At 41.7% G+C, this 19793-nt stretch overlaps 1 protein-coding gene across 1 annotated transcript; it reads left to right on the top strand.

Moving 5' to 3' along the window:
• Positions 1–15454: 15454 nt before the first annotated feature.
• Positions 15455–19200, top strand: LOC123184360 (disease resistance protein Pik-2-like). Its single transcript, XM_044596505.1, has 4 exons — positions 15455–15589; positions 15675–16230; positions 16768–17045; positions 17147–19200. The coding sequence occupies exons 2-4, from the start codon at positions 16157–16159 to the stop codon at positions 18913–18915; spliced, it is 2121 nt and encodes a 706-aa protein (XP_044452440.1). The 5' UTR covers positions 15455–15589; positions 15675–16156; the 3' UTR covers positions 18916–19200.
• The last annotated feature ends 593 nt before the right edge of the window (positions 19201–19793 follow it).

Below are 19793 nucleotides of genomic sequence, written 5' to 3'. Positions count from 1 at the left end.
ACGCTTTGATAAGTTGATCAAAGCATATAGTTTTATACAGACTTGCGGTGAAGCCTGTATTTACAAGAAAGTGAGTGGGAGCACTACAACATTTCTGATAAGTATATGTGAATGACATATTGTTGATCGGAAATAATGTAGAATTATTCTGCAAAGCATAAAGGAGTGTTTGAAAGGAGTTTTTCAAAGGAAGACCTCGGTGAAGCTGCTTACAAATTGAGCATCAAGATCTATAGAGATAGATCAAGACGCTTGATAAGTTTTTTCAATGAGTACATACCTTGACAAGATTTTGAAGTAGTTCAAAATGGAACAGTCAAAGAAAGAGTTCTTGCCTGTGTTACAAGGTGTGAAGTTGAGTAAGACTCAAAACCCGACCACGACATAAGATAGAAAGAGAATGAAAGTCATTCCCTATGCCTTGGCCATAGGTTCTATAAAGTATGCCATGCTGTGTACCAGATCTATTGTATACCCTACACTGAGTTAAGCAAGGGAGTACAATGGTGATCTAGGAGTAGATCACTGGACAGCGGTCAAAATTATCCTTAGTGGAATAAGGATATGTTTCTCGATTATGGACGTGACAGAAAGGTTCGCCGTAAAGGGTTACGTCGATGCAAGTTTTGACACTGATCTGGATGACTCTAAGTCTCGATCTAGATACATATTGAAAGTGGGAGCAATTAGCTAGAGTAGCTCTGTGCGGAGCATTGTAGACATAGAATTCGCAAAATACTTACGGATCTGTATGTGACAGACCCGTTGACTAAGATTCTCTCAGAAGCAAAACATGATCACACCTTAGTACTCTTTGGGTGTTAATCACATAGCGATGTGAACTAGATTACTGAATCTAGTTAACCCTTTGGGTGTTGGTCACATGTCGATGTGAACTATGGGTGTTAATCACATGATGATGTGAACTATCGATGTTAATCACATGGTGATGTGATCTAGATTATTGACTCTAGTGCAAGTGGGAGACTGAAGGAAATATGCCCTAGAGGCAATAATAAAGTTATTATTTATTTCCTTATTTCATGATAAATGTTTATTATTCATGCTAGAATTGTATTAACCGGAAACATAATACATGTGTGAATACATAGACAAACAGAGTGTCACTAGTATGCCTCTACTTGACTAGCTCGTTAATCAAAGATGGTTATGTTTCCTAACCATGGACAAAGAGTTGTTATTTGATTAACGAGGTCACATCATTGGTTGAATGATCTGATTGACATGACCCATTTCCATTAGCTTAGCACCTGATCGTTTAGTGTGTTGCTATTGCTTTCATCCATGACTTATACATGTTCCTATGACTATGAGATTATGCAACTCCCGTTTGCCGGAGGAACACTTTGGGTACTACCAAACGTCACAACGTAACTGGGTGATTATAAAGGAGTACTACAGGTGTCTCCAAAGGTAGATGTTGGGTTGGCGTATTTCGAGATTAGGATTTGTCACTCCGATTGTCGGAGAGGTATCTCTGGGCCCTCTCGGTAATGCACATCACATAAGCCTTGCAAGCACTGCAACTAATATGTTAGTTGTGAGATGATGTATTACGGAACGAGTAAAGAGACTTACCGGTAACGAGATTGAACTAGGTATTGGATACCGACGATCGAATCTCGGGTAAGTAACATACCGATGACAAAGGGAACAACGTATGTTGTTATGCGGTCTGACCGATAAAGATCTTCGTAGAATATGTAGGAGCCAATATGGGCATCCAGGTCCCGCTATTGGTTATTGACCGGAGACGTGTCTCGGTCATGTCTACATTGTTCTCGAACCGTAGGGTCCGCACGCTTAAGGTTTCGATGACGGTTATTATGAGTTTATGTATTTTGATGTACCGAAGGAGTTCGGAGTCCCGGATGAGATCGGGGACATGACGAGGAGTCTCGAAATGGTCGAGACGTAAAGATCGGTATATTGGACGACTATATTCGGACATCGGAAAGGTTCTGAGTGATTCGGGTATTTTCGGAGGTACCGGGGAGTTACGGGAATACGGGGAAGAAGTATTGGGCCTTATGGGCCTTAGTGGGAAGGGACCAGGAGGTGGCGCGCGCCCCTCCCAAGTCCAGTCCGAATTGGACAAGGGATTTGGGGCGCGGCCCCTCTCTCCCTTCCTTCCCCTCTTCCCCTCTTTCCCCCCTTGACCTAGTTGGACTAGGAAAGGTGGAATCCTACTCCCGGTGGGAGTAGGACTCCCCTTGGCGCGCCCAAACAAGGCCGGCCGCCCCCTCCCCCTTGCTCCTTTATATACGGGGGCAGGGGGCACCCCATGACACACAAGTTGATCCTTGAGATCGTTCCTTAGCCGTGTGCGGTGCCCCCCTCCACCATATTCCACCTCGGTCGTATCGTTGCAGTGCTTAGGCGAAGCCCTGCGATAGTAGAACATCAAGATCGTCACCACGCCGTCGTGCTGATGGAACTCTCTCCCCGGAGCTTTGCTGGATCGGAGCCCGAGGAGCGTCACCGAGCTGTACGTGTGCCAAGAACTCGGGGGCGCCGGAGTAACGGCGCCGGGATCGGTTGGATCGCGAGGAGAACGTACGACTACTTCCTCTACGTTGTGATCGCTTCCGCTTAAGGTCTACAAGGGTATGTAGACGACACTCTCCCCCTCGTTGCTATGCATCACCATGATCTTGCGTGTGCGTAGGAAATTTTTTGAAATTACTACGTTCCCCAACAATCGGGACCCTGTTCCGGCACCCTGCCGGAGGGGGGAACCCTCACCGGTGGCCTTCTTCATCATCTCGGCCCTCTCCATAACGAGGAGGGAGTAGTTCACCCTCGGGGCTGAGGGTATGTACCAGTAGCTATGTGTTTGATCTCTCTCTCTCTCTCTCTCTCTCTCTCTCTCTCTCTCTCGTGTTCTTGATTTGGCACGATCTTGATGTATCGCGAGCTTTGCTATTATAGTTGGATCTTATGTTTCTTCTCCCCCTCTTCTCTCTTGTAATGGATTGAGTTTCCCCTTTGAAGTAATCTTATCGGATTGAGTCTTTAAAGATTTGAGAACACTTGATGTATGTCTTGCCGTGCGTATCTGTGGTGACAATGGGATATCACGTGAATCATCTTGATGTATGTTTTGGTGATCAACTTGCGGGTTCCGCCCATGAACCTATGCATAGGGGTTGGCACACGTTTTCGTCGTGATTCTCCGGTAGAAACTTTGGGGCACTCTTTGAGGTTCTATGTGTTGGTTTGAGTAGATGAATTGAGATTGTGTGATGCGTATCGTATAATCATGCCCACAGATACTTGAGGTGACATTGGAGTATCTAGGTGACATTAGGGTTTTGGTTGATTTGTGTCTTAAGGTGTTATTCTAGTACGAACTCTAGGGATGTTTGTGGCACTTATAGGAATAGCCCAACGGGTTGATTGGAAAGAATAACTTTGAGGTGGTTTCGTACCCTACCATAATCTCTTCGTTTGTTCTCCACTATTAGTGACTTTGGAGTGACTCATTGTTGCATGTTGAGGGATAGTTATATGATCCAATTATGTTATTATTGTTGAGAGAACTTGCACTAGTAAAAGTATGAACCCTAGGCCTTGTTTCCTAGCATTGCAATACCGTTTACGCTCACTTTTATCGCTTGCTACCTTGCTGTTTTTATATTTTCAGTTTACAAAAACCTATATCTACCATCCATATTGCACTTGTATCACCATCTCTTCGCCGAACTAGTGCACCTATACAATTTACCATTGTATTGGGTGTGTTGGGGACACAAGAGACTCTTTGTTATTTGGTTATAGGGTTGTTTGAGAGAGACCATCTTCATCCTACGCCTCCCACGGATTGATAAACCTTAGGTCATCCACTTGAGGAAAATTTGCTACTGTCCTACAAACCTCTGCACTTGGAGGTCCAACAACGTCTACAAGAAGAAGGTTGCGTAGTAGACATCAAGCTCTTTTCTGGCGCCGTTGTCGGGGAGGTGAGTGCTTGAAGGTATATCTTTAGATCTTGCAATCGAATCTTTTTGTTTCTTGTTTTAGCACTAGTCTAGTTTATAAAAGAAAACTACCAAAAAATGGAATTGAGTTTGTCTCACACGCTTCACCTTTTTAATATCTTTCGTGAGTATGATGGAAAGGATAATTGTGCTCAAGTGCTAGAAGAAGAGATCTCTAAATTGTTTGGCACTAAATATTTGAATGATGAGCATGATTGCAATGTTGTTAGTACGAATTCTTTGTATATCCATGATGCTAATGATGATTGCACTAGTTATGATGAAAATGTCTCCTATAAGCATGTCAATTTTTGTGGAGTGCATGTTTGCACGAACACACCAAATTGGGAAGATAGATATTGCAAGAGGCATAAGTACTTAGAAACCAAATTGTTGCAAGAAGAACTAGATGAATGTGCTAAAAATTTATTTTTTTTCTTAGCCATACTTGTGAACTTTGCAATGAACGTGATCATTTTAGTGCCCAATGCAAATTGTTCCATGAGCGTATCGTGTCCAAAAATTGTGAGGACTTGATTTCCCTTGCACATCATAATGATAGTTTGCTTTTGGGTTATGAAGATATTAAACGTAGAATTAAGGATATTCCAAAATTTGCCCTTGATAAAGTTCTTCATTTTGATCTAGAGAAAATCTATGTGTATTGTGCGATGAATTGCATTGATAATCCTTATATTGCCAAATACATAAAGAAAAGAAAGCAAATATAGGATGAAAAGAATACTAATGAAAGGGAAGAGACTTCCCAATATCCTCCTATTATTTCTTATGATGAATCAGGTAACGAGGAGGAGCCTTCTATTCAACCAATCTCATTAATAAGGAGCTCCAAAAATAGGATTGAACCCACACATGAGGTGAAGAAGAAGAAAAGAAAAAGGAAGAGAGGTAAAAAGGTGTCTATCCCAAATAAAGTTGCTCCTATTATTGTTGTGCCTCATGAAAATGAAGATGATACACTTGATGATGATCTCGTTATGCCTATTGGTTGTTGTGATGATTATGATTGGGAAGATAATGATACTTCTTATGATCTTGAAAATCTTTTTGGCACTTGCTTGGAAGAATATAATAATTGCTATACTATTGGTGCTATCCATACTATTGATTATGAGAGTGATTATGCTTATGATATGAAAAGGCCCAAGCTTGGGGAAGCTATGTTTGATGAGGATAACATATTTGAGAATATATTTGCTGCAATTAATGTTTGTCCCAAGCTTGGGGATGCTATGTTTAATAATGATGATATTTTTAGCCTTCCATGTTTTGATATGTAAAATGATTATGATGAGAACAAAGTTGCTACTTATGATGATTATTGTGATAAAACTTATGCTATAAAGAGTAGTGATGATTATATTTATAAAACTTGTCATGATTATGAGTACCCTTTCTCTGAACATTATTATTTTAATGTGGAAGCAATTTAGAGTATTCAAGTCTCTTATGATACTCCCACTATTCCGAATGAGAAGAAATTTGCTTATGTGGAGAGTAATAAAAATTATATGCTTGTAGATCATGAAAAGAATGCTTTAGGTGCTGGTTATATTGTTGAATTCATTCATGATGCTACTGAAAATTATTATGAGGGAGGAACATATGCTTGTAGGAATTGCAATAATATCAAGTTTCCTCTCTATGTGCTTAAAATCTTGAAGTTATGCTTGTTTTGCCTTCCTATGCTAGTTGATTATTGTTCCCATAAGTTGTTTTCTCACAAAATCCCTATGCATAGGAAGTGGGTTAGACTTAAATGTGCTAGTCACATTCTTCATGATGATCTCTTTATGTTTCAATTCTTATCTTTTAGGGGAGCATCATTGAAATCATCATGCCTAGCTAGGGGCGTTAAACGATAGCGCTTGTTGGGAGGCAACCCAATTTTATTTTAGTTTCTTGATTTTTGGTTCTGTTTAGGAATAAATAATCCATCTAACTTCTGTTTAGATGTGGTTTTATGTTTTAATTAGTGTTTGTGCCAAGTAGAACCTTTGGGAAGACTTGGGTGAAGTCTTTATGATCATGCTGTAAAAAACAGAAACTTTAGCGCTCACGAGATTAGCTAGAACTTTTTACTGGAGAGTGATATTTAGTTGATTATTTTTTAAGATGATTACTAGACAAATTCCTCAGGTCCACCAATTTATTTTAGAATTTTTTAAGTTCCAGAAGTTTGCGTTAGTTACAGATTACTACAGACTGTTCTGTTTTTGACAGATTCTGTTTTCAGTGTGTTGTTTGCTTATTTTGATGAATCTATGGCTAGTAAAATAGTTTATAAACCATAGAGAAGTTGGAATACAGTAGGTTTAACACAAATATAAATAAAGAATGAGTTCATTACAGTACTTGAAGTGGCGTTTTGTTTTCTTTCGCTAACGGAGCTTACGAGTTTTCTGTTAAGTTTTGTGTTGTGAAGTTTTCAAGTTTTGGGTAAGGATTCGATGGACTATGGAATAAGGAGTGGCAAGAGCCTAAGCTTGGGGATTCCCAAGGCACCCCAAGGTAATATTCAAGGATAACCAAGCGTCTAAGCTTGGGGATGCCCCGGAAGGCATCCCCTCTTTCGTATACGTTCATTGGTAACTTTACTTGGAGCTATATTTTTATTCACCACATGATATGTGTTTTGCTTGGAGCGTCATTTCCTTTTGTTTTTACTTTATGTCTTTTAGATTAGTGTTTTGCTTCTCTAGTTTCAATAAAAGTGTCAAGGATAGCTTTTGCCATGCTTATTTTGCAAGTATGCATGTTGCTGTTTGAAAACAGAAAGTTTACCGCTGTTGCAAAAATTCCCTAGAAAAGTAAGAATGTGATAAAATGTTGAAAACTTTTGCATAATAAGATATGAAAAATTTACTACAGTGTTAATTTTCTTTTATAATTTTTGGATTTAGGGAAGTATGATGAATCTTGCATTCTTTACAGACTGTACTGTTTTGGCAGATTGATGTTATGTTTGCATTGTTTGCATATGTTTGCTTGTTTAATGATTCTATTTTATGATAGGAGTATTAAATATGCAGAGGCATTTAGTATGCAATGTTGAATAATAATTTTAGTGATTTGTTACAGTAGAAAATGATAAGGTTTTGCATTGGTTTATACTAACCTATCTCACGAGTTCTTGTTGAGTTTGGTGTGGAGGAAGCTTTTGAGATTTAGGAAACCATGATATGCGAGGAATTAAGGAGACACACAAGCTCAAGCTTGGGGATGCCCAAGGCACCCCAAGATAATATTTCAAGAAGTCTCAAGCATCTAAGCTTGGGGATGCCCCGGTAGGCATCCCACCTTTCTTCTTCAACAATTATCGGTTAGTATCGGTTGAACCTAAGTTTTTGCTTCTTCACATGATGTGTGTTATCCTTGAAATGTCGTTTTATTTTCTTTTGTTTTGCTTGCTGTTTGAATAAAGTATCAAGATCTGAAATTATTAAATGGGAGAGTCTTCACATAGTTGCGTAATTATTCGACTACTCATTGATCTTCACTTATATCTTTTGGAGTAGTTTGTTGTTTGCTCTAGTGCTTCACTTATATCTTTTAGAGCATGGTGGTAGTTTTATTTGAAGAAATATATGAACTCTCATGCTTCACTTATATTATTTTGAGAGTCTTAAATAGCATGGTAATTTGCTTAAATGATCCTAATATGCTAAGCATACAAGATTTGTAAGAATTCTTATGAGTGTGTTGAATACTAAGAGAAGTTTGATGCTTGATGATTGTTCTGAGATATGAAGATGGTGATATTAGAGTCATGCTAGTTGAGTAGTTGTGAATTTGAAAAATTCTTGTGTTAAAGTTTGTGATTCCCGTAGCATGCACGTATGGTGAACCGTTATGTGATGAAGTCGGAGCATAATTTATTTATTGATTGTCTTCCTTATGAGTGGCGGTCGGGGCGAGCGATGGTCTTTTCCTACCAATCTATCCCCCTAGGAGCATGCGCGTAATACTTTGCTTTGATAACTTCTAGATTTTTGCAATAAGTATATGAGTTCTTTATGACTAATGTTGAGTCCGTGGATTATACGCACTTTTCCCGTCCTTCCACCATTGCTAGCCTCTCTAATACCGCGCACCTCTCGCCGGTATCATACAACCACCTTATACCTTCCTCAAAACAGCCACCATACCTACCTATCATGGCATTTCCATAGCCATTCCGAGATATATTGGCATGCAACTTTCCACCGTTCCGTTTATTATGACACGCTCCATCATTGTCATATTGCTTTGCATGATCATGTAGTTGACATCGTATTTGTGGCAAAGCCACCATTCATAATTATTTCATACATGTCACTCTTGATTCATTGCATATCCCGGTACACCGCCGGAGGCATTCATATAGAGTCATATCTTGTTTTAAGTATTGAGTTGTAATTCATGAGTTTTAAGTAAATAAAAGTGTGATGATCATAATTATTAGAGCATTGTCCCAGTGAGGAAAGGATGATGGAGACTATGATTCCCCCACAAGTCGGGATGAGACTCCGAACGAAAAAGAAAAAAAAAGAAAAAAAAAGAGGCCATAAAAAATGAGAAAAGGCCCAAATAAAAAAACAAAAAAATGAGAGAAAAAGAGAGAAGGGACAATGCTACTATCCTTTTACCACACTTGTGCTTCAAAGTAGCACCATGATCTTCATGATAGAGAGTCTCCTATGATATCACTTTCATATACTAGTGGGAATCTTTCATTATAGAACTTGGCTTGTATATTCCAATGATGGGCTTCCTCAAATTGCCCTAGGTCTTCGTGAGCAAGCGAGTTGGATGCACACCCACTTAGTTTGTTTTTGAGCTTTCATATACTTATAGCTCTAGTGCATCCGTTGCATGGCAATCCCTACTCACTCACATTGATATCTACTGATGGGCATCTCCATAGCCCGTTGATACGCCTAGTTGATGTGAGACTCTGTTTTCCTTTTTGTCTTCTCCACAACCACCATTCTATTCCACCTATAGTGCTATGTCCATGGCTCACGCTCATGTATTGCGTGAAGATTGAAAAGTTTGAGAATGTCAAAAGTATGAAACAATTGCTTGGCTTGTCATCGGGGTTGTGCATGATTTAAATACTTTGTGTGGTGAAGATAGAGCATAGCCAGACTATATGATTTTGTAGGGATAACTTTCTTTGGCCATGTTATTTTGAGAAGACATAATTGCTTTGTTAGTATGCTTGAAGTATTATTATTTCTATGTCAATATGAACTTTTGTCTTAAATCTTTCGGATCTGAATATTCATATCACAAGTAAGAAGAATTACATTGAAATTATGCCAACTAGCATTCCACATCAAAAAATATCTTTTTTATCATTTACCTACTCGAGGACGAGCAGGAATTAAGCTTGGGGATGCTTGATACGTCTCCAACGTATCTATAATTTTTGATTGCTCCATGCTATATTATCTACTGTTTTAGGCAATATTGGGCTTTATTATCCACTTTTATATTACTTTTGGGACTAACCTATTAACCGGAGGCCCAGCCCAGATTTGCTGTTTTATGCCTATTTCAGTGTTTCGAGGAAAAGGAATATCAAACGGAGTCCAAACAGAAAAATCCTTTTTGGAACATGATTTTCTCACCGGATAAGACCCACGGAACTTGGAGTGCACGTCAGAAGATACGGGAGCTGCCCACGAGGGTGATTTGGCACGATCTTGATGTATCGCGAGCTTTGCTATTATAGTTGGATCTTATGTTTCTTCTCCCCCTCTTCTCTCTTGTAATGGATTGAGTTTCCCCTTCGAAGTAATCTTATCGGATTGAGTCTTTAAAGATTTGAGAACACTTGATGTATGTCTTGCCGTGTGTATCTGTGGTGACAATGGGATATCACGTGATTCATTTTGATGTATGTTTTGGTGATCAACTTGCGGGTTCCGCCCATGAATCTATGCATAGGGGTTGGCACACGTTTTCGTCGTGATTCTCCGGTAGAAACTTTGGGGCACTCTTTGAGGTTCTATGTGTTGGCTTGAGTAGATGAATTGAGATTGTGTGATGCATATCGTATAATCATGCCCACGGATACTTGAGGTGACATTGGAGTATCTAGGTGACATTAGGGTTTTGGTTGATTTGTGTCTTAAGGTGTTATTCTAGTACGAACTCTAGGGCTGTTTGTGGCACTTATACGAATAGCTCAACGGATTGATTGGAAAGAATAACTTTGATGTGGTTTCGTACCCTACCATAATCTCTTCGTTTGTTCTCCGCTATTAGTGACTTTGGAATGACTCTTTGTTGCATGTTGAGGGATAGTTATATGATCCAGTTATGTTATTATTGTTGAGAGAACTTGCACTAGTGAAAGTATGAACCCTAGGCCTTGTTTCCTACCATTGCAATACCGTTTACGCTCACTTTTATCGCTTGCTACCTTGCTGTTTTTATATTTTCAGTTTACAAAAACCTATATCTACCATCCATATTGCACTTGTATCACCATCTCTTCGCCGAACTAGTGCACCTATACAATTTACCATTGTATTGGGTGTGTTGGGGACACAAGAGACTCTTTGTTATTTGGTTGCAGGGTTGTTCGAGAGAGACCATCTTCATTCTACGCCGCCCACGGATTGATAAACCTTAGGTCATCCACTTGAGGGAAATTTGCTACTGTCCTACAAACCTCTGCACTTGGAGGCCCAACAACGTCTACAAGAAGAAGGTTGCATAGTAGACATCAGGGAGCAATCATGCTTGAAGCTTGTCGTCCATTGTGGTGGCAATGGACTTGTGAAGATGTGCCAAAGAGTGGCTCACCCATAGTGGAGTATGGGGGAGCAATCATCTAGTCTTCATCGAGCCAATGCAATCAAGAAAGGTGGTCCAACTTGAGGAAGTCAGGATCGTCATCGTCTAGCTCAAGTGGACTATGCTAGGCAAAGGTTTGCCCTTGATGGGTTTTCTATTTTACCGGTCTCATGGTGGTAGTTGGGAGACCGGGTTATAGGATCGATTGCCATACTATCAAGGGGGGGGGGTCTCAAGTTAGTAGCTTGATCGTATCGTTCATAAAGAGCTCAAACCATTGCATCCTTGTATCATCTTTCTTGGTTCTTATTTGGTGTTTCTCTTTGTGATTTTTAGAGCTTATGGTCATCTTCTTGACAAAGTCAAGTTCATTGAAAACGGAGTTCATGTGCATCTTCTATGATGTTTTCGATGTTGGACTTTTTGTCGGTTCTTCATTCACATAGGTTTCACATCTATATATCATTGGCATTTATTCTCCATTTCTTGTTCTTATTTTATCCAATCGCTTTTGGATAGCTCTTGTCGTCATCTATCCAACAAGCTTGAGTTTGCTCAATTCGGAGCCCGTATGCGGAAGTTATGGCTGTTTTGTTCTTACCTGTTTTTCATAGACCGGTTGTACCGCTTCTTACACCGGTTGACCGGTACTACCAGTGTTTGGGGCTATTGTACTGCTCCACACTTGGTCCGAAGGTTGTACCGGCCATGTACTGCACGCTCTACCACCAGACTAGGTTCTATTATGGAACGGTTCTTGGGCGGTTGTGGGTTGGTTTTACTAGTACTACCGGTGCCACGGGAGGTTGTACCGCTTAGTGCTTTTCCTACAGGTAGGTTTTGTCTGTGCTTTGACCGGTTGTACCGGTACTTACACCAGTTGTACCAGTCCTACTGTTTTCTGCACATAATGGGCAGATCTGTGGGGACCTATAAAAGGGGATCTTCTTCCCCATTGGACCCCGTCTCTTGAGATCGTGTTCTTCCCCCATTGTTGACCTTCTTCGAGCTTGCTATATCTCAATCCTTCCATGGATTCTTGCTAGTTTTTTGGGGGAAAGAGCCTAGATCCACATTTCCACCAATCACTTTATGTTCTATGTGAGGGGAACCCCATGGATCTAGATCTTGGAGTTTTTTGTGTTCTCTTCTTCATTCATCCTCTCATTTTCTTCCCTAGCATTAGTTGCTTTGGTGGGATTTGGGAGAGAAGGACTTGGGCACTTCGTGTGCCCTTGCCATTGCATTTGGTGCATCGGTTTAAGTTCTCCACGGGGATACGTGGAAGTTACAAGTTGAGAAACTTATTACTCTTGGGTGCTTGGCACTCTTGAGCTTGTTCCTCTTGGGTGCCTTGGTGCCCTAGACGGTTGGTGGTGTTCGAAGCTCAATCATTGTGGTGTAAAGCTCCGGGCAAGTGTCGGGGTCTCCAATTAGGTTGTGGAGATCGCCTCGAGCATTTTGACAGGTATCGGTGAACGCCCTCAAGGGTTGCCAAAGTGTACGGGTTCGGTGGCCGCCCCCAAGGGTTGCCATTTGTACGGGTTCGGTGACCGCCCTCAAGGGTCCCTTAGTGAAATCACGGCATCTTGCATTGTGCGAGGGCGTGAGGAGATTACGGTGGTCCTAGTGGCTTGTTGGGGAGCATTGTGACTCCACACCGCTCCAAACGGAGATTAGCATCCACAAGGGTGTGAACTTCGGGATACATCGTCGTCTCCGCTTGCCTCGGTTATCTCTTACCCGAGTCCTTTACTTACGCACTTTGCTTTGTGATAGCCATATTGTTTCATGTCACATATCTTTCTATCACTTAGTTGTTTATCTTGCTTATCATAAGTTGTTGGTGCACATAGGCGAGCCTAGATTTTTAGGTTTTGTTCTTGACAAATTAAACAGTACTTTTATTCCGCATCTGTTCAAGCCTAAACCATAATTATTTTATAGCGCCTATTCACCCCCCCCCCCCTCGAGGCGACATCCATGATATTTCACTTTGGATTTGAGATCACTTGATGCATGTCTAGTTATTAACTTGCGGATACCCGTGGTGACATTGGGGTAATCAGGCATAACTGGTAAACGATAGTATCATATAGTGTTGTCGTAGTACGATCACTAGGACTATATGTGACACATTGGGGTGGTTCAGTAGATTGTTTGGAAAGATGATACACAATTGCATCCTACTTTCTCCGGTAGAATAGAAACTTTGAGGTGATTCTTTGCTTCACTTTGAGGGATTATCATGTGGTTCACTTATTTACTGATGTTGAGAGACTGCACTGTTGAAAGTATGAACTCTAGGTCTTGTTTCCAAACATTGAGACACCATTTTGACTTACTTTTTCTACTTGCTACCTTGCTGTTTTTTATTTGTTCATTCTATAAAAGCTATTTCTATCATCCATATTACGCCTCGATCACCCTCTCTTCGCTGAACTAGTTCACCTATTCAATTGACAATTGTATCGGGTGTGCTGGGGACAAGCGACCTTCTTGTATTTGATTGTAGGGTTGTCTGAGAGAGAAACATCTTCATCCTACACCTCCCATGGATTGATAAACCTTAGGTCGTTCACTTGAGAAAAATTTGCTACTGTCCTATAAAACTCTGTGTTTGAAGGTCCAACCAAGTCTACAAGAATAAAGTTGCATAGCAGACATCCAGCTATTTCTAGCGTCATTGCCGAGGAGGTGAGTGCTTGAAGTTATCTTGTTTAGATATTGCAATTGAATCTTTAAGTTTCTTGTTTTATTCACTAGTTTGGCTTTATGAAAGAAAAGTACAATTTTGTTGATGTGAAGTGTGTCAAATTCTTTATCTTTATAAATTTTTTCTTGAAAACATGGAATCTAATAATTGTAATGAAGTTTAAAAGTAGATAACACAATGTTTGATGTGGGTTCCATTACTGATAAACATGATTGCAATGTTATTAGTATGTCTTCTATGAATATCCATGATGCTAATGATATGCAAAGCCATAAACTTTGGGATGCTATGTTTGATTAAGATGATCTTTTTAGTCCCTCTACGTTTCATGAGAAAATTTGTTATGATGAAAGCATGCATCCTATTTACGATGTTTATTACAATGATGATGAAGTGGATTTGGAAAAGTGTTAACTCTAGGTAGTTATGATCCCACTATTTTGGAGCGCATTGAATACCACTAGCTAGATTGATTATATATATATGGGGACATAATTTGTTGGTTGTCAATATTCTACATATAATTTGTCATTTGTCGGTCACACATTACATTAAAATTAAATGACAAGATACATACGCATCATATAGCTAGCTAGCCCAGTTGCCAGCGCATGGGCACGCCTTATCGTCGCGGATGGCCGCGTGGGTGTTAGCCTCCCATTCCGCATAGCTGGGGGGGGGGGGGTGACTCCAACTCCGCTAAGGTGTCCCCATTGACGGTGGCACTCGCGGGGCTGCATACGCGTTGTTGGCGTGCTCCATCATTGGGCTCCCCGTGTTCTCTCGAAACGGAGGCGCCGGGTGGGCTGGCTTCACAGGCTTGCCTAATGGTCAGGACGCGGAGCTGGGGCGTCCGTGGCACGACATTGGTGCGACGTCGAGCCACTTCGAACGCGGCCTGCTCGTGAGACTCCTCAAGCACCAGCTGGAGGAGTGGATCGTTCTAGGGCATCTCGTCGGCCATCATCCAGGAATGGCGAGAGGGGGGGCGTTGGCTAGCGGGCACGGGTCAGGGGGGGGGGGGGCGTTGGCTAGCGGGCACGGGTCAGGGGTTGTGGGTGGAAATGGCCTAGCTAGGGCGACAAGATAACTTGGAGGGAGTGGGCGCCCGGCATTACTGAGCTCAGTTCCCTTTAGAAACCGTCTACACAACTTTCAAATCATCACACATGAGTAATTAATCATATTATGCAACTTGTGCGATGCTTGAAGTCATTGCACACAATTCGTCCTTGTGAAGTGTTTGCTAATCAACGCACACGATTAAGAAATTTCAATCGTGTATGTTACGACAACTTAGCGCACACACAACTTTACACCCTACAATGTGCCCTCTATCACACACGGTTTGCGTCTTGAAATCGTGCCCAATGAATGAGCCATCACGTACGTTCCGTTTTACTAGATGAATTATTTTTCATACTGTTTGTGATGACTGCATTACGCATAGATAGTGATAGACGTTTCTTCACAGTACCATTCTGCAGTAGCGTAAACTCGAACCGAGGAAGTACCGCACAAAGAGCTGGATGACATGTATAGTTTTCTCTTGAGCGTGGCTAGGTCTTAGTGAAGTGATATAATATGTAAGAAAAAAAAAACTGAAAATATATTTTTGTATAAATCTTCATGCAAATCAAAGAAAGATAGCATCGACTGAGGCATAATAAAGTCTCAATCGACCGAGATTTAGCAAAATTGTTTTCTCTTTCCTTTTTCTTTCCTGGCCCTTCATCATCTTTCCGCGGGGTCTTGGAACCTGACGTTGGTTTAACTCTAGTGGCAAGCATCTTTCGAAAGAAAAATAAAAAGATGCCTCGTGATCTTCGCACCGCCACCGACGACTCAGCTGCCGTAGCGTCTTGCGTACTGCTTTTCCGTGGTCCCTCTACCGACTGAAAAGCCGGCCGACGTTGTCCTATTCTATCAAAATGCCCCCTCTGATGTATCTTCAATCTCAGTCGTCTCCTCCGCTGGCCCAAAGCAGCTTCCTTCGTGTCCCTTTGTCCGGCGGCCGCTTCTTAGGGATCTCAGGAAGAAGAGAGGCTTGATTCGTCTGCAGGTGGGCTGGCATTTCACCGCTTTGTCTCTGCTACCGCTAGTTGCTGCTTCATTTTCATCCTAAATTTGTGTTAATTTTCAACCAGGCCAAGAGGTAGCAGGGGTGCAGCGATGGAGCTGGCGGTTGTGGCTTGGCAGGCGACCGTGAGGGCTCTCCTGGGCAAGCTGGGCAGCCTTCTTGCTCAGGAGTACAGGCTGGCCAGGGGCGTCAACGGCGATCTCGAGAACATCACCGACGAGATGATCAGCATGCAGTGCTTCCTCCGCGACCTCACCGTCGCCGATGGGAGTGGCACACACGGCCACGGCCACCGGATGATGGACTGGATAAAGCAGATCCGCGAAATCACCTGCGACATCGAGGACTGCCTCGACGACTCCGGCAACCGCATCCACGGCCTGCGCACCGACGTGTCCTGCTACTTCCTTGCCAGCAGCATCTACGAGGTCCTCACATGGTGGCCTCGCCGCGACATCGCCACCAGGATCTCTGTCCTCATGACGCGGGTACAGCGGATCAGCGAGCGGCGCCACAGGTACGGCGTCAACAACCCAGAGAGCGGCAGGAATGAGGTACCAAATGTGGCATCGGCAGCTGGATTTGACGCTGCCACACTTTGCCAAACACTTCGAAAACGAAAGGTACCTACTTAATATGATAGGGTATCATATGTTATCATGCCAGTGTCTTCTCTTTCCTCATTTAATATTGTGATTACTCAGCAATATGCCTAGTTGGCATTGCAAGGGGTTGCATGATACTACTTGTTATGAGGTCTAAGTCGATTGAGAAACTGTTATAAGTCGTTGATTAACCTTGAGCGTTAATTCTTGTATCCAACGAATATTGGTATTGCACATTATAGAAAATTTATGTAACTTTGCCGAAGATAGTCTTTGTCTTTCAGGGCACAAATTTGAGAACTATTTTTGCTGATTTCACGCCATAAATGATTTAGCAATTTTGTATAAAACATGTACGGTACCGCAGAGAGTAAATAACAATAGAAATAATGTTTTAATACGCTCTTTTACATTGTTTGTTCTAGCAAATTCACACATGCCTCTGTTTGTTCTGCGATTGCAGACATTTTAATTTAGATTCAGATGAGAAGAGAAGTAATAGTTACTGCTGATGACTCACTTTCTCCTCCAACGTCTATTGTCTTTCCTTCGCAGTTACTTGATCTTACTTGATGATGTATGGCCTGGATCCATACTAGACAGTATTATAAAGGTACTCCCGAACAACCGAGGGAGCAAAATTATAGTTACCACACGGTTTGAAGCTGTTGCTGCATCGTTTATAAGAGAAGCCGATAACCCTATTTGTGAAGTTAAAGGTCTTCTTGATGAAGAATCCCGGGAGCTATTTGAGAGAACCTTATTTGAATCCAGTGGGAGGGAACATGTTACTAAACGGTTTGAAGCTGCTGCTACAACATCTAAGAGAAAAGGTGAGCTTATATTCATATTATTTTTCTGTGTGGTCTTACATCATAATGTTGATGATGACATACACCAGCAAAATCTAACCAAGTCATCTCTGGATCTGAAGGTAGCGAAGATGTTATGGTTCCAGACAAAGTCTGGAAGATGTGCAAGGGGCTCCCATTGGCCATAGTTACCATGGCCGGTCATGTAGCTTGCAACCCTAGCAAATCAGGGGAAGAATGGTCAAACCTTTGCAGTTATCTATTTCTAGAGTCTGTGAAAGATGGTCGGCAACAACAACTTACTCAGGCTGAAGTGGGCAGGATCGTGAGCCATTGCTTCAACGACATGCCTGCTGAAATCAAGATTTGTGCGTTGTATTTGAGCATATTTCCACTGGGCAACAAAATCAGCACGAAGAGATTGATGAGGCGATGGATTGTGGAAGGTCTTATCAGTGAGAGGGAAGACCTGAGTGTGGAGAATGTTGCAGTGGCATATTTCAATCATCTCATTAGAAGGCAGGTTATCCAACCAGTGGAGTACAACAGTAATGGAAATGTGAAGCAATGTGTCGTGTACAGAATGTTTCTTGAGTACATTGTAGCAAAGGCAAGTGAAGACAATTTCATCACCGTGGCTGGTGGTACCTGGCGCACACAGCTATCTAGAAGCAAGGTCCGCCAAATGTCTCTTCAAGGATGTGATTCCAGTAATGCAAAAGAAATGGAGAAGATGGACTTGTCTCATGTACGGTCACTAACGATGTTTGGGAGCTTGAACCAACTGCCTTCCCATTTGTTCAAGTTTAGAATTGTGCATACCTTGGATCTTGAAGGTTGCACAGGTTTCCAAGTGTGTCACACAGATAAGATATGTAAAATGCTTCTTCTCAAGTATCTGGGCCTCCGAAGAACTGACACCAAAAGGCTTCCCGATACCATTGGAAATCTGAAGAACTTAGAGACTCTGGACATAAGGGAGACGAATATTGCTGAGTTGCCCGAAACCGTCTGCCAGCTTGAACGTCTGGTTAACATATTTGGTGGGGATAAAAGAACAAAAAGGCCATTGAGACTTCCTGAAGGGTTGATTAAGAAGAGGAAAATGAAAGCGCTTCGCATACTAACAGGGATTGAGATAGTTGGTGGATGGGTGGACCTTTACCATTTGACCGAGCTGAGGAAGCTTGCTATCTATAAGCTCAACACCATGAGCTCCAAAGATTTGAGCTCCTATATTGGGCACCTAGGTGGCTGCTCTATACAGACTCTCATAATTTATGACGAGTCATCTAATTTCCTTGAGTCACTCTACCATCTTTCTAGAGCACCAATGCTCCTTGTGGCCCTTGAGTTAACTTGCAAGATGGTGAAGATCCCTGGTTGGATCGCAGAACTCGCTGTTCTAAAAAAGTTAACCCTTTCAGTAACAGCTCTCCGGACAGACAACTTGAAGTACCTCAGTAATCTATCATTGTTTTCTCTCACATTTAGGGCAGCAGAAAGCCAGCATCCAGAAACGCATGCCATTGTTGTGAAAAACAAGCTGTGTTCTGGTGGGGTAATCACAGTTCCAGATGAAGGATTTAAGAATCTTAAGGTTTTTCGCATTTCTGCTCTTCGCATGCCATTACTCAAGTTCTCAAGGTATGCCATGCCAGAGCTTGAGACGCTTGAGCTAAATTTCAGCATGCTAGAGGGTGTTCTTGGCACAGAAAACCTTGTGAGACTCGAAATGGTGCATTTGAGATTGATGGACAAAGAAGGTGGTGAAGATCAGACGAAAGATGTGCAAAAGGAGATGGAGGAAGCAGTGGAGAAGAGGACCGATGGCAAGGCGCCGAGGGTAATCCTTCATGGGCGGCTAGTTGAAACGAAGCCGAAGCTGTAGCTCTTTGTGGGTCCTTTGTGTGCTGAAAGACGACACAGTTTTAATTACCAGTTAGGTATTCGCTCCAATTGTGCACAACTTTTTCGATAAAGGGCGATTAATTGTGCACAACTTACTCAAAACAATCAATTAAGTATGATACTCCATCCATGTAACAGCATTCTCGAGTGGATAAGACTGGTTGTAATGGGGAGTATCATATACTAGTATCATGCATATGATACTAGTGTATGATACTACCTTCCTAATGTATAGTATCATGCATTAGTATCATGTAATACTCTATTTATTGCCATGCATGACACAAAATAGTATAGCATTTAATATGATACGGTATTATGATATGATACTACACCCTCTCTTTCTTCATTTAATGCTATGACACCTCATCAAAATTGCCTAGTTGGCATGCATGATACTAGTTATGATACTACCATTACGACCAGCCTAACTTGTAATTTTTTAGTGCGAGACAAGCTTGATGATCATTGAAATTGTTTTCTAAATTTATTGTGAGAGAATGGACATTTGCATAGATATCTGTTCCTCCGTAAGCTAGATAGAACATCTATTTGAGCGTGGAGTACTTCCGGACGATGCTAGGGAGTAGTAGTAGTGTCGACATGTTGTAATGTAATGTTGCCATGATGAACAAGATTAGGGAGGCTACCACCGGATAACGTTGGCTTTGCAGCGCACCACTTCGATCCGAGCTTTCGCGAGCATCGTGGGCATCTTTCGGAAAACGCAATAATAAGTGGCTAGTCCATAATTAAAACAGTCACGGTGGACACCCGCTCTTGGGAATCTCTATTTCCTTTATTGGGGGCGACAAAGGAAACAAAGCAGCTTCGGCTCATTGTTTGACTGGATTTGTT

The sequence above is a fragment of the Triticum aestivum genome, chromosome 2A, assembly GCF_018294505.1.
Source record: "Triticum aestivum cultivar Chinese Spring chromosome 2A, IWGSC CS RefSeq v2.1, whole genome shotgun sequence".
In the NCBI taxonomy this organism is placed as follows: domain Eukaryota; kingdom Viridiplantae; phylum Streptophyta; class Magnoliopsida; order Poales; family Poaceae; genus Triticum; species Triticum aestivum.
This window is presented reverse-complemented; position numbering and strand designations above follow the sequence as displayed.